The sequence below is a fragment of the Magallana gigas genome, chromosome 10 (assembly GCF_963853765.1).
Source record: "Magallana gigas chromosome 10, xbMagGiga1.1, whole genome shotgun sequence".
In the NCBI taxonomy this organism is placed as follows: Eukaryota; Metazoa; Mollusca; class Bivalvia; order Ostreida; family Ostreidae; genus Magallana; species Magallana gigas.
Window position 1 is genome coordinate 6,709,687 of NC_088862.1, and position 17,377 is coordinate 6,727,063.

At 36.0% G+C, this 17,377-nt stretch overlaps 1 protein-coding gene and 1 pseudogene across 1 annotated transcript; one reads left to right on the forward strand and one right to left on the reverse strand.

Annotated features, from left to right (window-relative positions):
• The window catches only part of LOC136272253 (autophagy-related protein 9A-like), a 161,812-nt pseudogene that overhangs the window by 99,609 nt on the left and 44,826 nt on the right, over window positions 1-17,377 (forward strand).
• On the reverse strand, window positions 7,216-13,148 carry LOC136272393 (uncharacterized). Its single transcript, XM_066073885.1, has 7 exons — window positions 13,030-13,148; window positions 11,566-12,347; window positions 11,337-11,447; window positions 10,997-11,087; window positions 10,556-10,654; window positions 9,057-9,143; window positions 7,216-8,215 (listed from the first exon to the last, which is right to left on the reverse strand). Exons 2-6 carry the CDS (start codon window positions 12,193-12,195, stop codon window positions 9,121-9,123), a joined length of 954 nt encoding a protein of 317 aa, XP_065929957.1. The 5' UTR covers window positions 12,196-12,347; window positions 13,030-13,148; the 3' UTR covers window positions 7,216-8,215; window positions 9,057-9,120.

Below are 17,377 nucleotides of genomic sequence, written 5' to 3' on the forward strand. Positions count from 1 at the left end.
CTAGCAAGAGCCATACTTTACTGTCATATCGATCCATTTTTAAGCTAATTGTGCATGCATGTACATTAGGCAGGTAAGTATATGAGTAGGGAGGAAATAAACAATAGGGCATTTTGAACTAAATAAAAAGGAATAAAATGAAAAAATAAAATAAACAGTTAAAATATTATGTAGATATTGCATATAGTCAGACCATCTTTAAAAGTTGGAAATTACACACCAACAAACAGGAACCGGGCTCTCTCTCTCTCTCTCTCTCTCTCTCTCTCTCTCTCTCTCTCTCTCTCTCTCTCTCTCTCTCTCTCTCTCTCTCTCTCTCTCTGGGTAGAGGGTTGCGCTGTATGTATCATAACCATTAGAATTAGTACTTTGGCATACTTATTGTAGAGCAATACTCTCTCAAAAATTCTTTAACGTTCGTTGATACCTAAATAAAACTAAAAATAGCGCTCGCCAGAACGTTAGCACCGTAAAACATATTATATAAATGTGTTCGAACAGATGTCAAGCTTCTTTGCATCATACATATTTAATCCTACTTACACAAGACATAAACCCCTCAACTTTAAGCGATGATATGATGATGTGAAAAATTTGACCGACAAGATCACGAGAGGTTAACTATTAAAAGGTCATATATGGCACACGTATATTACACTAGAATTCAATACTATTAAAATTTAGTTTTCCTTGTAAGTTCACTCATTTGATTTTTTTTTTGGGGGGGGGGGGGGCGGAGGGGGTCTCTTTGTGCAGACTATTTATCTTCGTGGTGAGTTTCTCAACCTTCCTGTTACAGTGTGTGAACTATGACATCCTGTTTGCCAACTCTAAAAATGACACGCACAGGGTCACAATTCCTGAGGCAGCGTTGCCTTTAGGCCAGTTTGTTCAAAAGCAGGTATACTGCCGCAGTTGTTTTGTCGCTGTATAATACTTTACGATGCTCTGGTTTCTAGTTGTTGTATTAACTTAAGAGTGTATAGGCTTTGCAGATTTATATCTTAAACTAATTACATACCTTGGACATACCTTGGACAAGCTACTTGTACATCCCTCAGACATGTTACATATCTTGGTTACATGTACATAGTAACATTTCTTAAGTTACTGATAATATACATATGCATCAGACTTATATTGCCACATTTACATCAGACTTGTATCTTTTGATAGTTTAAACCAGTAACATACCTAAAACTAGTTTCATACCTTGCACTTCATTGATATCCATATATCTTAAACCAGTGTACATGTATATAATCAATATGCCATGACATTGTGAGGATGTGTGTTTACAGTAAATCCTTGACAAAAATTGTTTTTCTCTGCTAATTATATAACGTATTTATGTTAATTTTTAATGGTAGGTTTGACTTTGGGGTCACCGTCTGTTTAAATGTATTTTGCCTTTTGGGTTTTCCTACTGATCAAGGTTCCATATATCATCTTTAAGTATTAGTAGATTCGTTCATTTTGTTCCTCACTGCCCTACATATAATCACTGTACAAATAGTATAAACTTTTTATAGATGATTTGAAAATGTTACCATATTCTTAATCTGTAAAATATTCTGATTTGAGACGTCTTTTGTGCACAGATATTATGTTTGATAAAAGCAATGAAATTATGCATTTGTAAAATAAAAGGGACAAAATTACTACATGAAATTAAATTTGTGGTAATAAATTGTTTTATGTAAAGTTCGAAGTTTGATTGCTATTTGTTGTACATCCCACTGGAGGCCCCAATTATGTATAGATGTATGTAAAACAAGTGCCCTGTGTGGGGCCCCAGTTTTTCCAATTGTAGCCAATCACAGCTTAGCATCTTCATTATTCTTTTGTTTTCTCGATAGTGGCGGCTGTAATTTTAGCTCTACCCTCCTCCACCCCAGCTACATTTTTACCACCATTATACTTTCTTTAATAATTTGTCATGGCATGGCATATATTTTTGGCCACCCTTTTTGCCTTTTGTATTATAGCTTTGGTTTTGGAGGCCTCTCCTTGTTAGAATTGTCATATTGTGAGTTATGATATGTAAACAATCTTTTCTATTATTTTAGTATATGTTGTTAAGAGTGGCCTTCCAATATTTTTATGTATAATGTTTTATTTTCAACGTCATTTTTTCAATAAATGACATTTATGGAACATGATCTGTTGTTATGTTATCTTTAATTGGCAAAAAACTTAGCTTTGTTGTTGGCAGTATTTTTAAGAGCGGAGAAGTTTTACTTAAATTATATTATATATTTATAACTAAATAACACTTTGGTTCTTCTTTGTTAAAATGTTTAAATGGGTACCATGAGTTTATTGGTTATGTATAGCTTATGTAATGAGACTCCGATTGTAGACTGATTTGACAAACATGAAAACACACAATTAATTTGTTAAAAAAATAAATTAATTTTTTTTATCAGATTGTAGACTGATTTGACAAACATGAAAACACACAACTCGTTGAATGAAAATCATATACCATCGTAAAGCATGAGAGATCTTATATTTATTATTCCGTGAGATTTTCACAAGATATGTTAAAGTTATTGTTTGCATAAAAACCAAAAATGATGTGTCTTTGATTTATGTACGGTACTTGTAACAACCGTACAACCAAGAAGGCTTCTGCGAAGTAAAGATATATAATGTGTAACGTTTTTCTCTGACTTGTGGCAGATCCTTAATTCCTTCTTTAGATATGCGAGCGTAACTGATTACTTTTATACAGTTTAAAAAAATACAGTGCATATTTAAGACCAAAAAGTGTTTTACACATGTTTATACAATAGAAAACAAATTGAAAAAAATGAAATTGACTCTTCCTCTTTTTAATCCAGTTTTCTTCTTCAGATTTTTTCAAACTTTAACATGAATTGTAAAATTTTGATAAGATCAATATCAGTAAAAGAAAGAAACCTGTGTAATCACAGTTGCATTGGAGGATTTTGAATAGAATAGATAGAATGTCAATTTAAACAGAAAGTAAGTTAAAAAAAATTATAGTTTTTGAAATTGAATTGGCCTAATTTACTTTTCAGACACTTACATGTAAAAGAGAACCTTCAATGTTAGAATCAAGAGGATAGTATGTTTATTCTATGTTCATTGGCTGGATGGTCGTGACCATTTTTATACTATATTAATCTCTTTTAGATAAAGAGCCAATCTGTGTAAACATATAGAAAAGTGTTAACATTTTAGAGCCACGTGAAATTTAAGAATGGACATTTCAATTTTTTTTCTTTACTAATTCAATCAATTAATATTTAACTTTTTCATCAATGCGCTACGGGCATTGGTGAAGTTTCCGGTCAGTTTTTTCTTTGATACGTCTATCAATAGAAAATTATTTAATTCATTTCTTAAATCATTGTTTAAAAAAATGTTGATTGCCAAGCCGCCACAAAATTTGACCCTTATGTAAGTGATCAATGTTTGCTCTTAAACATGATTGTATTCAAATGGTATTTTATTAAGTCATCTTTTTTATCCAAGTTCTATTATAGGTCAAATTATGCGAGACTTTATTTACGGCATAATAACAAGCTCGATCATGAATTTGACGGAAGGTAAGAATAATTTATCTCAGAGAGTTTTAAAGTCTCCTTTAAAAACGATCATATATTTCATGATATACAACATACATGTAATTTCATGTTTCTTGATTTTTTAAAGGCTGAATAGAGGGTATCGGTTAGCCGATATCTTTACTTTACAGCTCATAGTTATATTAGCCAAGTAAGTTTGCATTCATTTGCTATAATTGAATATATTCTTTATGATTAAAATTACCTAGAGGGTTTTCAAATCAATATAACATTAATATAAAAACATCAGGATTTTACGCTGTTTTCTGAAGAATAAATGAGTAAGCATATTTTATCTTTAGTTAGAAATACAGGAATGGTGTTCTCTTTGATTAAGCGTGCTGTATCTTACATGAATAGTACATTCTGGCAGTGTTTCATTTGACAGTATTATTAAAGTGTGCTTTATCTTACAGGATTGTTGAGCTATTTTATGCATACCTTATCTTACAGGAATGTGACATTCTTTGCTGGTTCTGTGCTGGCTGTGCTGGTTGTACTGACTGTGATTGATGAGGATGTGCTGGCTGTGGAGCACATGCTGACCACCATGACAGTTGCTGGTTAGCACAGTGCACATCGTTTTTTAACTCATTTTTAATGTTTTCATTATTCATAAAGTATTTTGATATCTATGATGTGTTATCGCTGAAATTGGATTGTATTTAAGCTCTGGTATGTCCAATTTTGTAGGTTTGATTAAGACAGCATATAAACACTTTACACCAGATGAGGTAATGCAGATTTAATTTAGATCCAGGTTATTAACAAAATGAAAAGTAACATTGTCAACTGCACAATAAGTTTTTCCAGTAAAGATCAATGCTGCCCTATAATATATGATTGTTATAATTTAATTTAAATTGACATAATTATATGCATGTACATTTATTTCTAGTAAAACTTTGATTTCGATTCAAAATTAAGAACTAGTGTAGTGTAAAACTTAATTATATACTTCTCTACATAAAGACTACAAGTATTATGAATTTCTATTTAAATTATCAGACATGTATTTTATTGATAAGGCATGACGTGACCAAATGATATTAATAAAAATTTGTCTCAATATTCTTTCAGTTTTCCGATTTTAATCAGCATTTAGTGTACTGCCATGAAATTCTGATGAGGATTATCTTGGCCCATGTTCACTACATGCCCCCCGACTGGTCCGGCAACGCCCACACATCCAAAGTCCGCGCTGAATTCTCCATATTTTTCCAATACAAAGTTGTAAGTCATATGAACCTACGTAACGCTCTCATTTTAGGGCATTTTAATACCCATGAGATCTTATTAAGATTATGATATATAGAACCCAACGAAAATTCCTCAGATTTGGATTAAATTTTCGAAATGTTTTCTTATCTGCAACTTTCATCTATGAATCTAATTTGATGTTATTAGTTTGAAGAAATAATTTGTTTTATTATTAGTATTGTTCCTTTACATTCAAACAGATTTAATTTGTGCATAATTTTCTATTTGATGTGTAATGGCGAATTAACAGGTGTTTTAAATCATACTTGTAATTGTTTTTGACTGAATTCATTTATAAATGTAGACCTGTCATTGTTATTATTCTTTAGCTTGCTTACAGCTTATGCACTTTTAAACTTGAATTCACTAATATGAATTGACAAAAAAACATTGTTTTGCCCTATATACAGATTAATAAAACAATCATCAACAACTTCCAACAATATATGAGGAAATTTCTGTTTTCTTTGTATTTTAAAATGAGTAAATACAAATGTACAGCAAGTCATTTCATAATATATGGTTAATTTTCCTCTATAGATAAAATTCATGTATCAATGGGTTTATAGTCTAAGCTTCCAATGAACTATTTTATCATTATTGAAGGCGTACTTATTTGAGGAGCTCCTCAGTCCCCTTGTTACCCCTATAGTACTCTGATTTTCCCTGGGTCACAAATCGATGGAGATAGTAAATTTTTCCCGTAACTTTACGGTAGATGTTGTCGGAGTGGGGGATGTGTGTTCCTTTGCACAACTGGATGTCCGCAAGCGAGACAACAAAACGGATGATAGGGTAAGTACATGTGTAATGGCCAATGGTGATATTTTCATTTTCCAAATAGTGTTATAGTTTCTTAAATTCACAACAAAAACAAGAACGTCATGAAGTTTAAATCAATCTCTTAAACTTTTAATTAAAAAGATAATTGATATGATAACTAGTAAATAGAATGAGTACAACGGATGTATTCTCTGCTGAAATTTAACTATTGTACAATTTTAATTTAACGAGGCCCATTCTAGTTGAATAATTAAAATACTGTAGGGTGGAATTTGCTGATTTCTATGGTAGATACTTTAAATCACACTTTCAATTAAGTGATGTAAAAAAATTACCATGTTTCCCTTATTGTAGTGAATAGGGGGAGTCTCAAAATATGTATTCATTTTGTTGAAAATTGTATGCATTATATAGGGAAAATGGAAATTTGGTATCTTTCTTTTGATGTAGAAAAAATTCTAGAGGGTAGAAAATCGAACAATTGATACAATATGAACACTTTTACTTCCGTCTTTGAAAATAAATATAAAATGCGGGGTGTTTCCCTTGAAAATGTTAAGTGGGAACGTCTCAAAACCCAATATATAGGTGAAAATGGTCACCTTTTGTAAGACTTTTTACGCTTTGCTAAACTTTAGAGGGTGGAATATTCAATGCTACATATATAACACACATCAATTCTTCCTCTTTCAAAATTGATGAAGATAATGTGGTGTTTCCCTAAAAAAATGAAGAGGGGGCGTCTCAAAAACCCAATATATAGGTGAAAATGGTCATCTTTTGCAGAACGTTTTATGCTAGGCTAAACTTTAGAAGATGGAAGATTCAATGCTGCATATATAACACACATCATTTTTTCTTTTTTCAAAATTGATGAAGGCAATGAGGTGTTTCCCTAAAAAAATGAAGAGGGAGCATCTCAAAACCCAATATATAGGTGAAAATGGTCATCTTTTGAAAGACTTTTTACGCTATGCTAAACTTTAGAAGATGGAAAATTCAATGCTGCATATATAACACACATCAATTCTTCCTCTTTCAAAATTGATGAAGAAAATGTGGTGTTTCCCTAAAAAAAAAATAAAGAGGGGGCGTCTTAAAACCCAATATATATGTGAAAATGGTCATCTTTTGCAGAACTTACGTTTTATGCTAAGCTAAATATTATAAAATGGAAGATTCAATGCTTCATATGAACATAGAACATTTCTCCCTCTTTCAAAACTGATGAAGAAAATGTGTTTCCCTTGAAAATACAAAGAAGGAGCATCTCAAAATCCAATTAATATAAAGGTAAAAATGAATGGTCATCTTTAGCCATTCTTGTGATATTTTTCAAACTTTGGAGGATGGAAATTCAATGATATGTATCTTACATTCAAATCATTTTCCTCTATCAAAAATTGAAAAAAAGAAAAAAAGGTGTTTCCCTCTTGAAATATGAAGAGGGGTGTCTCAAAACCCAATTCATAGTTAAAGAGGCCATTTTTTCCAAATCTTGTGTATGGATTTTTTTCCCATGCAGAGAGCTAATATTGCTTATAATGGATAAAATTTACAATCAGTAGGAGAATAATGATCGAATCATTTAAAAAATTTTATTTATAGTGTGGTTGGATTGCATTGAAACACAACATGTTAGTAAGGCAGAATTGAGATGATATAACAGTGACAACAGTTTAATTAATGTAATACACATGCAGATATATTACAAGATTGATATCCATAAAATGTAATAACACAAAATGTTTTAACAAATACAACATGATGATATATATTTATTGCAAACTTGAAAAAAATTCAGCAACCTTCTTTGCAACTTTATAATTGCTGCTTACTCTAGCTTTACCATCACTTGTCTTTTCACTAAACAAGAAAAACACACCATCAAAACCTTTTCTTTCAAATGCAAGTTTCAAATGGTTGTATGATAGTGACGAACATTTGATCTTTTTCAAAGTTGCTTTTGAAATGACATTTTGCTTCTGTAAATACTCTATGGATTCTACAGATGGTTGAACACCATGACTAGTCACTTGAACTGTACTATAAAAAAAATCAGCGAGTAAAACATCAACTTTCCCACTACTTTTCACAAGGGTCTGAAGCATTTCAGAATCAGCTAATGAATTATGAGCTGAATAAGACTCATTCAACACTTTCTGAGCAAGATATTCTTGCTTATAACAATCAAAACCAGGATACACAACTTTAAAAAAAGGCAAGGTATCACAAAACCCCACTACATATTTACAAAAGTGGTTCCATATTAATTTATAATATTTCAGCTGATTATACAGTACAATAGAATCAAAACATTTGTTATTGTGTGCCACTAATACACAGCTTTTCCCTAGTAACATAACAAATTGAATAAAGTCCAAAAGAACTTGTAGTGGATGATTGTGTGACACAGCTACATTGTTATGGAGCAGCTCATTGGTTGAGGCATCAAACGTCATTCCAGTCACTCTACTGGCCTCTTCTGAAATTTCCTGGCTTGGTGTGACATATTTGTTGAATTTTTGGTCTTCACAGACTGCCGAAATTTGAATAATAGATCGAGCTTTCTCTACCTATAAGAGAAGAAAAGGAATGAGAAATGGTTACCCATACATCCAAAAACATAAAAACAGGATCCAATTATGTTTATAATTCAGAATGATTTTACTTTCTCAAAAGTAAATTAATATAAGTAATAATTAGCAATATTAAAAAGTTCACTGGGATATGAACTTTGTTGCAATGGTACATAATCAGATCTTCTGAGAAGTCCTTCCTTTGGTCACGTGACCAACCAAGTTCACATTCCAGTGAACTTTTCGACATTGCTATTCATTTCTTTTCTTGTGTTTCTATCCCTTAGTATTGGCAAGAGGATAGAAAACACAGCGAGTTGGATAAAATTCATATGCCATCGCAAATCATGAGAGATCTTTTTATCATGTTTTTCCACATCTTTTGTTTAACCTTGATCTGTTCAACAAATATCATTGTTGTAAGCCACATAACACATTTACTACAATACTGGTATGTCAACAACTTTATGCATGAAAAAAAAAATTTAAGTTTCAAGCTTACCAAACAAACATTTCATTTTCAAATGTATTCTATTAATTTATGAGAGAAAATTATGAAATGGCATTAAATGCTTAAAGATTATTTTTTCAATGGTATTATTTGTTACTTTTTTATAGCGTATGTCTATCATCGGACTATGTAATGTTTGTTTCTGACATCAAGTGGCATAAGAATTTATACACATTGTAATATCAAAAATTTATTGCATGAGTGATATCCATTGATTTTGAGCTAAAAATGTGATAAATTTCTTATATATTATGCTTGAAGTCTGATTATTAGAATCTGATGTTTAATCGAGCTATAAAACATTTCTATGATTGATCAGAAATATACCAGCAAATAAATGATGAACTACAAAGAAAAGAGCTGTCGGCTGTGTGATGTGATTGTAGAAATCCTAGAATTCCTGATGTTGACCTGCTATTGGTAAAAATAAAAACAAGATAATATTGTATCAAAAAGGAAACATCATGCAAACTAACATTTAACAGCAAAACTCTAAATCAAACAAAATAACAAATGAACATAATTTGTAAATTGACAGATTGATTGATTGAATGGTTCACATTTATCATTTTGGATTTTTCTATAGCTTCTATATTATCTTTAAGAGTAACAGAAGTATACGTAAAAACTTTGTTCAATATAGTTAAGAAACATAAAATCATGGTAAATATAACAAGAGGCCCATGGGCCACATCGCTCACCTGAGAAACAATAGGTATGATAAAATCAGCTTAATGGAGTCATAATACAAACTATCTGGACAATGTACAATAATACATAATAAATACTTTGAATTTACACTACCTGAGGATGTTTCCACACAAGTGTCAGCTTTCCTAGCTGATTAGTTTCTGAGAAGAAGATTTTTAAAGATTTACTCTATATATTCCTATGTAAAACTTCGATCCCCCATTATGGCTCCACCCTACCCCCGGGGGCCATGATTTTCACAACTTCGAATCTACACACCTGAGGATGCTTCCACACAAGTGTCAGCTTTCCTGGCTGATTAGTTTCTGAGAAGAAGATTTTTAAAGATTTACTCTATATATTCCTATGTAAAATTTCGACCCCCCATTATGGCCCCACCCTACCCCCGGGGGCCATGATTTTCACAACTTCGAATCTACACTACCTGAGGATGCTTCCACACAAGTGTCAGCTTTCCTAGCTGATTAGTTTCTGAGAAGAAGATTTTTAAAGATTTACTCTATATATTCCTATGTAAAATTTCGACCCCCCATTGTGGCCCCCACCCTACCCTCGGGGGTCATGATTTTCACAATTTTGAATATACACTACCTGAGGATGCTTCCACACAAGTGTCAGCTTTCCTGGCTGATTAGTTTCTAAGAAGAAGATTTTTAAAGATATACTCTATATATTCATATGTTAAACTTCGACCCCCCATTGTGGCCCCACCCTACTCCCGGGGGTCATGATTTTCACAATTTTGTATCTACACTACCTGAGGATGCTTCCACACAAGTTTCAGCTTTCCTGGTCTTATGGTTCATGAGAAGAAGATTTTTGAAAATTTCTCGAAAATTTTCATAAATTCCTAATTATCTCCCTTTGCAAAAGGGCGTGGTCCTTAATTTTCACAACTTAGAATCCCCTTAGGCTAAGGATGCTTTGTGCTAAGCTTGGTTGAAATTGGCCCAGTGGTTCTTGAGAAGATGTTGAAAATGTGAAAAGTTTACAGACAGACGGACGGAGAGACAGACAGACGGACGACAGACAAAATGTGATCATAATAGCTCACTTGAGCTTTCAGCTCAGGTGAGCTAATAACTATATAAATTAATGTACAAATGTAGACATACTCAATCCTGTTGTCTCCAGATCATAGTATACAATTGTTTTGGCGTTACAAACACCTGATGGTCCAGGAATAACTTCCATATCTGGGTCAGGTGTGTCTCCTACAATAAATGTATTATAATTGTATCACTGATATAATTATATAGTAGATAAGGAACTTACACATAAGACTACTATCACCATCACATTTGAACTAGAAACTTTGTTCAAATTATACTGCCCACCAAATACACATTGTGTATAAAGTATGAGTCAGATTGGAATCTGCACCCAAAATTTGAAAGTCACAGGACAAACTTGGCAACTCTAATGTTTTCCTCACCTTCCCTTAAACCTTAATTACATAGTGGTATATACCGGTAATAAGATCATACTTTTGGCTAAATATCTAAATGATCAATCAAAAATAGATATACTCTTATAGAATTACTAAGTAAAATCACCTAAAAGATTTGATGAGTAGCTGTCACCCTCTCTGACTTCTTGGCTCCTAGTTTCTCCACTCCTTTCACTCTTTAGTTTTTGACGTTGCAACTGTGCAAAAAGAAACCAATCTAATTGTCATCTTGTAAAGTAACAAATGAATAGATTTTAATTACATGTATAAACAATTTCTATATATCTTTACTAATGAAAAGGTTTGATCATGCATGCATACGTACATATACATCTATGCCTATATGAAGTTTAATACTATAATTATGGTATATTTTGAGGGTTTTTTTGCTGTGTAAGCTTAAAGAAAATTTGTATGAAATTCATCTATATTATTTTTATAAATACCTTGAATTCTTTTGTTTTTGAAACTTCTCTTTTGCGATGAACATCTCTGTCTCTGATGGAGGCTAGGGAGGTTGTTGCTGTCCCAGGACTAAGTCCAAGCTTCTCATGAACCTAAAAGATAGCACTCAATTATTAAAACAAGAAAATGAAAATTATTTCATAATTACATGTATATCATCATTGATTTTTGTCCAAAAAAAAGAGAATGCTCCACTCAAAGTTTAAATACCTTTGCTACATAGCTATAGCCTTCATTCTTTTGGCAAACAGCTGCAGAAAGTCTATATGCCAAGCTTCCACTCTCACTGTAGTGCTTGTCTTTTGGAGCCTTAGATCTTAACGTATTGTTAAAGCTTCCGTTGCAGTTGCTAGAGTCTAGTCTGCTTAGCTTGCTGGGATCAAGATCTCTGAACAATGTCAATAAATCAGTTTTCAGTTTTTCATTCTGTAGATCTGCTCCCCATGGAAGATTCTTGTGTCTAGCAGTTGGGTTTTCCTTCATGTTACACCATTCGCCACATTTTACATGGTCACCAAACTGGTGAAGAACAACAGAGTCTATAGATTTTTCTATTTTGTCCGTGTCTTCCTTGCACTGTGCTAGCATGTAGCTGAAACTCTTCATTATGGCCGTAATCGTTTTAACAGAAAGCTCTTTGTGTTTTGATTTTACTTTATAGAGTTTGTTGGAAATATTCTTTTTCACATGATTTTTGTCACTTAACTTTTCAATGCAAGAACTAACTTCACATCTTGCTCTGTTGAAAGCTGTGCAATCGTCATCTCCAATCAGTGTAACAACAGGATTATTCTTGTCTTTGACATCCTTAAGTATTTCTACAATCATGTCAGGTTCCATAGATTTCGCGGTGCCAGTCCAATTTTTCTTACATGCATGCTTGTTGGGGGTTCTGTGCTTCGCCTTCGTCACATCACATTTTCTGCATCTTTTGTATCGAGCAGAGAAACCCACAATTTTGCCAGTCCTTTTACCAATTAGAGTTGCAGTGCCTGTAATATTCAAACAGCATTAATAAGTCTGCATGTATAATCATTATTAATATATCGTATACTTATAGAAAATATACCCTTTTCCGCCCTGTGCGATATAAACAGTAAATTCGCCTAGGGGTGTGATATAAACCCTAGGGGTGTGATATAAGATTTATATCACACCCCTCTCCGGCAATCTTCGGATGTTATATCACAACCCTTTCCGTTAATTATCGGCTATTATGATGTAGAGTTCGGTATGCGTCCTTCAACTTCGATCTCCGAGTATGACGTCAAATAGTACGTCAATTAATGTCAACTTGGTATACAAACAGCTGGCGCAAAAAATTCCATAGAAGTTTATCAGAGATGATATACAGCGACCTCGGGCTAATATAGGATGCGATATAAAAATTGCCATGTAATAATCTATATATATTGATCTGCCAAAAAATATACTTTCTGAATCATAAACAAGATAAAAAAAAATATGTTTGGCCTTTATGGAAAAGCATGATTTGTTCCGCCCCAAACAAAGATTCATAAATGGACAGATTGACAGACCAACTGATCACTGTAGGGTACAGTACATTATGTACATGCAGAGCAGTCAGTTCTAATAAAATGTTGTGTCTTATTACAAAGGAATTAAAAATAACACTAAACTTTATGTAATACATCGACATTTGTTAATATTTACCTGACAGACTATTGTAACATCTTCCTGATCCTCTTCTCTGGTAAGCACCATCTGCAGAAGCTGTTATTCCAGTGGACTCAATACTGTCTAAAAATATTGATAAATATTGTTAAACATTAATGTACAACAGAGGGAAGCTGGAGAGAGAGAGAGAGAGAGAGAGAGAGAGAGAGAGAGAGAGAGAGAGAGAGAGAGAGAGAGAGAGAGAGTTCCCTTGTTTAATTAGGTTTTACTTTAGTTGTATCATATAGCTTTTCATTTTTGTTTCCATTTAGAATGCATTGAATCTTTTATTAGGCCACTTATTTATTTTGGGTGAGCGATAGGATTGGGTGGCGGTATTATACCATTACATTAATAGATTTGTGCAAAAATGTGTTTTCATTGATAAAAAACTAAAATATATAACTATAATAATTTTTTTTTGGCCTTAATGTGTAATTTGTGATGTAATATTTACCTGTTAGTGAAGCTTGCGGAACGCGCCCTCTGGTGAGAGATTGTCACAGGGAGGTATAGAATAGGGTACTTTTTATATCCTATAACCAGGCACTATAACCAGGATGTGCGCATGCGTGAACCAACTTTCCATCGGAATCGGTAAACGATTGGGAGGAAATTCGAAAACTATTTGGAGGAACTTCGAACTGATATATGTGCAATTTAAAAATGCGATTTTTATATGAAAAATCTGATCAGAAGTGATAAAAATGTTATGTACATTAGATTTTACACCAACAAATTAAATAAATAATTGAGAGAACAATCAAAATCAATGTTACAGGAAAACAACAGGCACTTAGCATCGGAGGGGGGGGGTTGGAATGGGGGCAGGGACAGGGGGACGGGACTGCCCCCCCTCCAGCACACGTTTTCTCGCAGCAAATATTTTTCGAATTTACTTATAAAAAAGTAAATGAACATACAGTTGCACCCACCAATGTTTTTGGGACCATGTAAAATTTGAAATGAAAGAGAGGAAATAAACTGTGAAATTGAAGTTAAAGGTACACTTAGCCCCCTACCCCCACGGATTAGGATTTTCAATTATTTAAAAAGTATTTTTGAGTTGGGGTTTTTTTCAAGGCAAGATTGGATGAGTCTGCCCTCAACCCACTTTGCTACGATGCTAGGTGCCTGAACAAAATATCATGGTTTCATTACATACATGTATGCTAGTATAAAGACTTTATGTAAACCAATATTATCTCGTGCATTGTTCCTTTCACCAGGTTCTACAAACACCTTAGTCCAAAATAAATAAAAAAATCCAAGACTAGGAGGGGAAAAAAGGAGAAATCTATTTTCCTTTTTTATACTCAGGACCTATTTTGTTGGGGGGGGGGATTTGGGGTGAACAGGTCACTGACCCCTTGTAGATCTACCCATGACCTATCACCAGGGTCTGTATACACATAACCAGGGTCAGTATACCCATCACCATGGTCTCCAGGGTCAGAGTACGTATCACCAGAGTCTGTGTGCCCATCACCAGAGTCTGTACACCCATAACCAGGGTCAGTATACCCATCACCAGGGTCTTCATACCTATCACCAGGGTCAGAGTACGTATCACAAGAGTTTGTGTGCCCATCACCATTGTCTGTTTACCCAAAACCAGGGCCAGTATACCCATCACCAGGGTCTCCAGGGTCAATGTACGTATCACCAGAGTCTGTGTGTCAGTCACCAGAGTCTGTACACTCATGACCAGGGTTAGTATACCCATCATCAGGGTCTCCATAGCTATCACCAGGGTCAGTGAACGTATCACCAGAGTTTGTGTGCCCATCACTAGGGTCTGTACGCCCATAACCAGGGTCAGTGTACCCATCACCAGGGTCTCCATACCTATCACCAGGGACAGAGTACGTATCACCAGAGTCTCTGTGCCTATCACCAGGGTCTGTATACCCATAACCAGGGCCAGTATACCCATCACTAGGGTCTCCATACCTATCATCAGGGTCATTATATCCATCACTAGTGTTTGTGTGCCCAACAAAGGGGTCTGTACACCCATCACCAGGGTCAGTATACCAATCACCCGGGTCTGTACAACCACAACCAGGGTCAGTATACCCATCACCAGGGTCTTTATATCTATCGCCAGGTTCAGAGTGCGTATCACCAGAGTCCCATAACCAGGGTCAGTATACCCATCACCAGGGAATGTACACCCATAACCAGGGTCAGTATACCCATCACCAGGGTCTCCATACCTATCACCAGGGTCAGGGTACGTATCACCAGAGTCTGTGTGCCTATCACCAGGGTCTGTACACCCATGACCAGTGTCAGTATACCCATCACCAGGGTCTCCAGGGTCAATGTACGTATCACCAGAGTCTGTGTGTCAGTCACCAGAGTCTGTACACTCATGACCAGGGTTAGTATACCCATCATCAGGGTCTCCATAGCTATCACCAGGGTCACTGTATGTATCACCAGAGTTTGTGTGCCCATCACCAGGGTCTGTACGCCCATGACCAGGGTCAGTATACCCATCACCAGGGTCTCCAGGGTCAATGTACGTATCACCAGAGTCTGTGTGTCAGTCACCAGAGTCTGTACACTCATGACCAGGGTCAGTATACCCATCATCAGGGTCTCCATAGCTATCACCAGGGTCAGTGTACGTATCACCAGAGTCTGTGTGCCCATCACCAGGGTCTGTACGCCCTTAACCAGGGTCAGTATACCCATCACCAGGGTCTCCATACCTATCACCAGGGACAGAGTACGTATCACCAGAGTCTCTGTGCCTATCACCAGGTTCTGTACACCCATAACCAGGGTCAGTATACCCATCACCAGGGTCTCCATACCTATCACCAGGGTCATTATATCCATCACTAGTGTTTGTGTGCCCAACAACGGGGTCTGTACACCCATCACCAGGGTCAGTATACCAATCACCCGGGTCTGTACACCCATAACAAGGGTCAGTATAACCATCAAGAGGGTCTTTATATCTATCACCAGGTTCAGAGTACGTATCACCAGAGTCTGTGTGCCCATCACCAGAGTCTGTACACTCATGACCAGGGTTAGTATACCCATCATCAGGGTCTCCATAGCTATCACCAGGGTCAGTGAACGTATCACCAGAGTTTGTGTGCCCATCACCAGGGTCTGTACGCCCATGACCAGGGTCAGTATACCCATCACCAGGGTCTCCAGGGTCAATGTACGTATCACCAGAGTCTGTGTGTCAGTCACCAGAGTCTTTACACTCATGACCAGGGTTAGTATACCCATCATCAGGGTCTCCATAGCTATCACCAGGGTCAGTGTACGTATCACCAGAGTCTGTGTGCCCATCACCAGGGTCTGTACGCCCATAACCAGGGTCAGTATACCCATCACCAGGGTCTCCATACATATCACCAGGGACAGAGTACGTATCACCAGAGTCTCTGTGCCTATCACCAGGTTCTGTACACCCATAACCAGGGTCAGTTTACCCATCACCAGGGTCTCCATACCTATCACCAGGGTCATTATATCCATCACTAGTGTTTGTGTGCCCAACAACGGGGTCTGTACACCGATCACCAGGGTCAGTATACCAATCACCCGGGTCTGTACACCTATAACCAGCGTCAGTATACCCATCACCAGGGTCTTCATATCTATAACCAGGTTCAGAGTGCGTATCACCAGAGTCCCATAACCAGGGTCAGTATACCCATCACCAGGGTATGTACACCCATAACCAGGGTCAGTATACCCATCACCAGGGTCTCCATACATATCACCAGGGTCAGAGTACGTATCACTAAAGTCTGTGTGCTCATCACCAGAGTCTGTACATCCGTAGCCAAAGTCAGTATACCCATCACCAAGGTCTCAATACCTATCACCAGGGTCAGAGTACGTATCACCAGAATCTGTGTGCCCATCACCAGAGTCTGTACACCCATAACCAGGGCCGGTATACCCATCACCAGGGTCTCCATACCTATCACCAGGGACAGAGTACGTATCGCCAGAACTGTAAACATATCACCTGGGTCATTATACCTTTTAGTAGGGTCAGTGTTCGTAGTACTAGGGTCTGTGTGCCCATCATCATGGTCTCTATATTCATAACAAAGGTCAGTTTACCCTTCACCAGGGTCTTCATTTCTATCACCAGGTTCAGAGTGCGTATCACCAGAGTCCCATAACCAGGGTCAGTATACCCATCACTAGGGTATGTACACCCATAACCAGGGTCAGTATACCCATCACCAGTGTCTCCATACCTATCACCAAGGTCAGAGTACGTATCACCAGAGTCTGTGTGCTCATCACCAGGGTCTGTACATCCGTAACCAAAGTCAGTATACCCATCACCAGGGTC

Bases quoted from the DNA above. Each gene is read 5' to 3' on its own strand.
- LOC136272393 (XM_066073885.1), bottom strand. From the start codon at position 12,195: ATGGAACCTGACATGATTGTAGAAATACTTAAGGATGTCAAAGACAAG. The intron at 11,448-11,565 runs GTATTTAAACTT...GCTATCTTTTAG, and splicing joins GCTATAGCTATGTAGCAAAG to GTTCATGAGAAGCTTGGACT. The intron at 11,088-11,336 runs GTATTTATAAAA...CTTTTTGCACAG, and splicing joins CAAAAACAAAAGAATTCAAG to TTGCAACGTCAAAAACTAAA.